Source organism: Phalacrocorax carbo, chromosome 2 (genome assembly GCF_963921805.1).
Source record: "Phalacrocorax carbo chromosome 2, bPhaCar2.1, whole genome shotgun sequence".
NCBI classification, from domain to species: Eukaryota; Metazoa; Chordata; class Aves; order Suliformes; family Phalacrocoracidae; genus Phalacrocorax; species Phalacrocorax carbo.
Window position 1 is genome coordinate 152,962,681 of NC_087514.1, and position 6,000 is coordinate 152,968,680.

The window sequence follows — 6,000 nt, forward strand, 5'->3', positions numbered from 1 at the left end:
AGCTTTCACCAAGCTGCCACAGAGTGACATTGCCAGTCAGCTGGGTTTCACTGCCACTGCTGGGAGCTCAACATCAGCAAAGAGGTCAAGAGATGGCTTGAGAAAAGTACCAGCAGCCCCAGGGAACTTGGGCTCTCCTGGTTCACCTCAGGTAAATTACTGAGACACTACCTAACCAATACTAAATGCAAAGCCCAGAGACTTCATCCTGGTGGTATCAGCTAGAAGTAAACAGTCCACTGAGCAGCAGGGGTGAAAGGGATTTTTTGGGTTTATGGTTCCTTTTTGGGGTGGAGAAGGTTCATGCACATTCTGAAAACAGCCTACAAGACTTTTTTCTACTGAAGGCAGGCTCAAGATTTACACAGATATCAAAACGAAATCTAATTCTAAAAAAAAAAAACTTAAAATATTTTTTTGTGCTAAATTAGCCACTATTGCCCATGGGTGTTTTCATTACAATTCTAAAGGGGTCTCTGCATGGGCACTGTGGAGGAACCAGGTAAGCCTGTGCCCGAAACCCAGCAGCCAGGCTCCAGCAGGGAATGTGCTGAGACTAATACCAAATCCAAGTAAAATCAGCAGATTTTCGTAACAACCCACCCCTGTGTATTAGGACCTACAAATGATGCCCCAGTGACACACTAACAAGCAACTGCGAAACTGTTTGCTCTGCAGAACATAAAAAGCATCAAAGTTGCCGCTGTGTATCTGGAAGACAGCCTGCTCTTTGGGAGCTGACTTTTAAGCAAATAATCTGAGAAGTCCCAGTTAGCTGGCACTGGGGAGAAAAATCAAAAATGAAAAAAAATGCTTCACATTCACTGAGACTACAACCTTCCCCTCTCACACCTCCCTGCTGATAAATGTCAGACCTACCAAAGAGGTTGAGCTTTAAGCTCTGGGTGGCCTAAGCTTCCTATGTACAAATTAAGCAAGAATATGGTCGTTTGACACCTGTTACTTTTGTTTACCCAGCCAACTTTCCCGAGTTCTCGTCTATTATCAGCAACTGCCTTCAAACACTATCGAAGAGCAGATTACAAATTCTTTTCACAAATATTAACATACTGCAGCTTTTAAATTAACAATACAAGCATTGTTCCACACAACATCAGAAACCCCCAAACCCTTGACCTCCCACAGGATTCCGTGAGGGGAAGGACTCTCAAAAGAGTCCTCCTAAAATCTTTTTGATTCAGCAGGAAAACTGTTAATTTACTTAACTAGAAAATCAGGGTTATATACAGGGTCTAGGAATAACACTACAAGCTCATGATACGCAGGACATCAGACTGAACGATCACAGAGACTGAATGATCCCTAGAGGGACTGAACAACAACTGTAAATGTATGATTTCTTATTTCATATTCTTGTTTACATCACTCAAAGACAACATAGTAATGCTAAAAATTAAAAAAAATAGTATACCTACCTATTACCTATGCATGCTAATTTACATTTGCAAGAAAAAGAAGATAAAAGGCAAAATGCTTATGATACCTCAAAAACCCTGAAGCACACAAAGGTTATGATGACAGCCAAAAGTCACCAAAAAAGTCAGAAGTCTCTGGCTACAACCAGATCAAACCAAAGGTATGTGATGCACAGTCAATTCTCATTGATAAAAGGTTACTTGATACCTCATTTTATGAAAGTTTTTCTCATTTTAGCACTAGGTCAACAGCCAATTATTTGATAAACATGTCTCACCTCAACTGCCTTTGTGTCTGCTCCCTTTTCAGGCAGCCCACCATCTCTTGCTATTAACATTAAACATTTTTCTTTAATCATTACATTAATTGCTAGGAAGGCATTAGCAGAACTACATCAACACAAAACCTGCAGAGCCCCTGACCAGAAGCGTTTGGAAATACACTACCATTTCTCAGGCCAGTCGCCCCCTGCCCAAACTGTACCTGTTTAACGTTTGCTCAGAAATCGTGCCAGAGGCTACGCCAGTCCAGCCACATAAACAGAGCATCATTAGCCTGCCACCATGCAAGCAAGGCTTCAATAAGCAGGATCAATTCTTGCTGACTCTAGTTGCCCTGGCCCAGGTGGACTTTTCAGACATCTCTTATCATTCACTTGTTCGCTCACCACAAACACAACTTGCAGAAAAATGGACCCATTTTGGACCCAAAGCTTCTTCTGGAACAAAAGCAAAGGAACAGAAAGATTTCCTGTGCACACTACACAGACCAACCTTCAAGCACAGCATGTCATATTAATAACTTATTCCACACTTAAAGATTTCATATTGATGAAAGCAGTGTTAATCCATAATGATTTTTTTGAGATTTACAAATCCTAATCAAAGACGACCACATCCAGAAATAACTGCCATAACTAGGTGTGTTATCCATGTGCTTTTAAAGTCTTAAAATTTTACAGAGAGGAGACCTTACTATTATCTGGATTATTTTCCATACTTTTTTTTTTTTTAATCTCACCATGTCTATTCAACCTAAATAATACCAAGTCAGAAAAATTCCAGCTGAGGTCAAATTTTGAAGTTACTTGCTCCTGGCACTCTGCAAGCATGATGCCAGGCGTCCTCACCACAATTGCACAGGTCCGTCAGAAGTGCTCGCCATGCAGATTACTTATTGCTAGTTACAACCTGGAAACCATGACAAAGCACGAGGTAATCTGAGAAGGGCTGACAACTCAGTCCTCTGCTTCAAGTAGTTCTCCTGAAGGAGCTGCTGCATACAACAGACACACATTTTTGCAGGATGAGAAATGCTGGTTTTCCTGTAAGTATGAAAACCATAAATTCAATTCAAATATTTTGAATAATCTTCCACCAGATACGTTTTTCTTCTATAACAGCACAGTGGTGGTGACGCAGGTTTCAGTTTTAGCTTGATACCAACTGCCAGATCTTACATTCATATGTGCACACATACTTTCATCCTCTCAGTTTAGGAATTATTTGCCCCCCCCCCCCCCCCCCCCCCCCTTCTGAAGTAAAGATTTGCTCATCTGCTACACTAGCATAGAAGGAAACTACCTAACTTCTATAAAAAGACAGTAATCTATGAAATTCCACCATTGAAACCGTAAAATTACTATGTTACTCTATGGCGAGCACAGCAAACAGCACTGTACGTTTATTTACAAGTCACTGAGGATCCACCTCCTACTACCTAAACATTGCCATAGAAAATCTTCAGCGGATTTAAGTTAAAAGTAAGGTTTGATAGTCACTGTATAAAACACTCAGAGAAAGGCCACAGACTCTGTACTGTGTTTTCAACCACATTATTTCCATATAATAGAAACAAACTCAGTAATTACAGCTACCTCAAGTCCATACCAGTGGCATATAGCATAACCACCATATAAATACTAACAAATAAAACCATCGTGTCATTTTAAACCCAGGATCAGGAGCTCTGGGGGCTAGGGGCCAGTCAAAGTCCGACGGCACCTCTGAAAACTGACTTTTTAGTAAACATGTCAGCATATTTGAAGAAGAGTTACGTTTTGATTTTTTCATGTTTCCAGAGGTGGGCCACTTCTTTCCTGAGCAAACCCGCACCATTTGCAATCACGTAACCTTTTCCGGGTGTTTCTCCTGGGCTCACTACTGCAATCGCTTCCAGGTTTAACATTATACTGCAGAATGTAATTACCATCCTTTAATGCAATTTAACAGTTGGAAACCAGCACACGGTCCAGTGCCTGATGAGTTACATGGGCCCCAGTTTTGGAACACAACGTATCAAAATTATTAGTTTTATTAATGTTGTAACACCGATTAACAAATTCTGCAAACACTTCTCATCCGAATGGCCCAACGAGGCATTCAGTGCTCCCCCACAGGACACAGTTTATCATCCACTGGTTCACCTTAACCAGCAAGGTACTTTCAGCCACCGTCCCCTATATGCAGGTAGATCGCCATGTGCGTTAACTGCCGTATATAAGTAATGGCTGGTATGCAGCCATGGCCATGAATTGTTTTACTCTTTTTCCAGCCAGAATCACAACTGTGTTACAAGAAGAATAATAAAAATACAGAGGGAATGCATTTGTTCTCTCCAAAACCATGTTCTTCAGGAACCAGATGGGGAGGCGATGGGAACCTCAGTTGCTTTTCTCCTCCGAGCAACTGTAACTCTGAGAAAATGGATCTTACAAGTTTTATTGGGAATCACTTAAAACCCATCAATATCCTGTTTGCACAATTCCTTCCGCTGCAGGTTTCAGAGAGCCTGGGAGTCAGCGTTTCCCAAAACAAAACTCCCAGGTTCAGAAGTGCAAAGCGTGTCAGAAAGACCAAGGGAAAGAGGCACACTCAACTGCCTAGATAGATCAGGTAGAGAGGAGAAGGGCACTACTCAAGTTCTCAGCCAACGACAGTCAGGTTGTCCCAACAAACCAGCTGATTAAAAAGAAGTTCGCAGCAACAAGAAGAAAGTACGAAAACGAAAAAAAAAAAAAAGACCAAAAACAACAAGAAGAAGTGAAGCAAAAACACAAAGCCCAAGAAGTCGCCTGCGGAGGGAAAGCCCAGCGTGCAGCTGCCCGCACACCCACAGCCAGGGATTTCAACATGGGGCCGAGGAAGCACTGGCAGCGCCCGGGATGAGCCCCACCGCGGCCGGGCCGGCGATCCCGCGCCCCGAGGCACGGAGGCTCTCGCAGAGCCGGAGCCTCCCCCGCAGCCCCCCGGGGCCGGCGCGGAGGCTGCGGGGGCGGCCGCGGCGCTGCGGGACGCCCCCAGGCCACCGGTCCGGCGCAGGGGGAGGGAAGAGGGGGCGGCCCGCGGGGCGCCGGCGGACGCCCCTCCAGCGGGCTCCCCTCCCACCACCCTCCCCGCCGGGCCTGGAGGGCCGGGAAGCCTGAGGCTGGAGTTCCAGCCCTGCGCGGCGGCTCCCCGCCCGCCCCACGGCGCCTCGGCCCCGCCGCCCGCCCCGGGGCAAAGCCGGTACCGCCGGCCCCCGCGACCCCTTCTCCCGGCCGGGCTCGGGCGCCCCCCTCCCCGACCCCCCCGGGGGCCGCCACCCCGCCGCCAGGCATGGACGAACAAAGGGCCGAGGCCCGCCAGGCGCCCGCGGCCGCGGGGAGCCGCGGAGGGGCCGCCCCCCCAACCGCCGCCTCGCCCCGCCGCCCTCCCCCGGCTCCCCTCAGCGGCGGCGCCGCGCACACGCTCCCCGTTGGGCTCCACCGCCGCCACCGGCCGGCCCCGGCCCAGCTCCCGCCGCCCCGGCGGGGCAGCCCGGACTTTTCCCCCTCGCCTCGCTTCCCTCCCCGCTCCGGGAAGCGCCATATTGATCGCGGGCGCCGCTCCCCGCGCCCCTCACCTTGGCGATCGCCTTCTTGTACCGGGTCACCGCTTGCTGGATCAGGCTGAAAACTTTCATGTTCCCATCCCCGCAGGGCACGACCACCCGCGTCCTCCCGAAGCACACCGTGACTTTCATCCTGCGCGGCCGGGGGGGCTCCCGCGTCCCTCCGGCCCCACGCAGCCTTCCCCCTCCTCCTCCTCCTCCTCCTCCTCTCCGCCCTCCGCCACGGCCGCCCCCCGGCGGGGCGCGGCGCTCAGCCCTCTCCGCCGCCGGGCTGCCGCTGCGGGCGCCCTGCCTCCGCGGCCGGCGCGGCGAGGGGAGGGCCGGGGGCCGGTGCTGCCTGCGCGGGGGAGCGCGGCCGAGCGGCGAGGGCCGGGGGCCGCTCACATGCCTCAGCGCTGCCCGCTGCCTGCGGCCACCTGCTCGGCGCCTGCCCCGGCGCTCGGCGGCGGGCGGGCGGGCGGGGCGGCGGCGCTGCCTCCCCGCTCCGGAGGCGCGGGGCGGTGCAGCGGGGCGGGGGCAGCCGGCCGGCTCCGCGGGGCGCCGGGCAGCGCGGACGGGGCGGGCCGGAGGGGGACCCCGCCGGGCCCGGGGCGGGGAGCGGGCCCGGCGGCCCCACGACCTGCCCGGCGCTTGGTCGGAGCGGGGCCGGGGGCTGCCCGGACCGAGCCCTGGCGGGTGCGGCCGCCTCCGCCC

The 6,000-nt window shown here is 51.4% G+C and overlaps 1 protein-coding gene across 14 annotated transcripts in view; it reads right to left on the reverse strand.

Annotated features, from left to right (window-relative positions):
* The window catches only part of PARD3 (par-3 family cell polarity regulator), a 464,314-nt gene extending 458,551 nt beyond the window's left edge, over nucleotides 1–5,763 (reverse strand). For 11 of the 14 annotated variants that reach the window (XM_064444952.1, XM_064444946.1, XM_064444945.1 and 8 more), the window contains exon 1: nucleotides 5,320–5,762. In XM_064444952.1, the coding sequence (XP_064301022.1) occupies nucleotides 5,320–5,439 (120 nt within the window). In that variant the 5' untranslated portion in view covers nucleotides 5,440–5,762. Of the gene's footprint in view, nucleotides 1–5,319 lie in introns of all 14 variants that reach the window. The other 3 variants (XM_064444947.1, XM_064444949.1, XM_064444944.1) reach the window with 1 other exon arrangement.
* Between the last annotated feature and the right edge of the window lie 237 nt (nucleotides 5,764–6,000).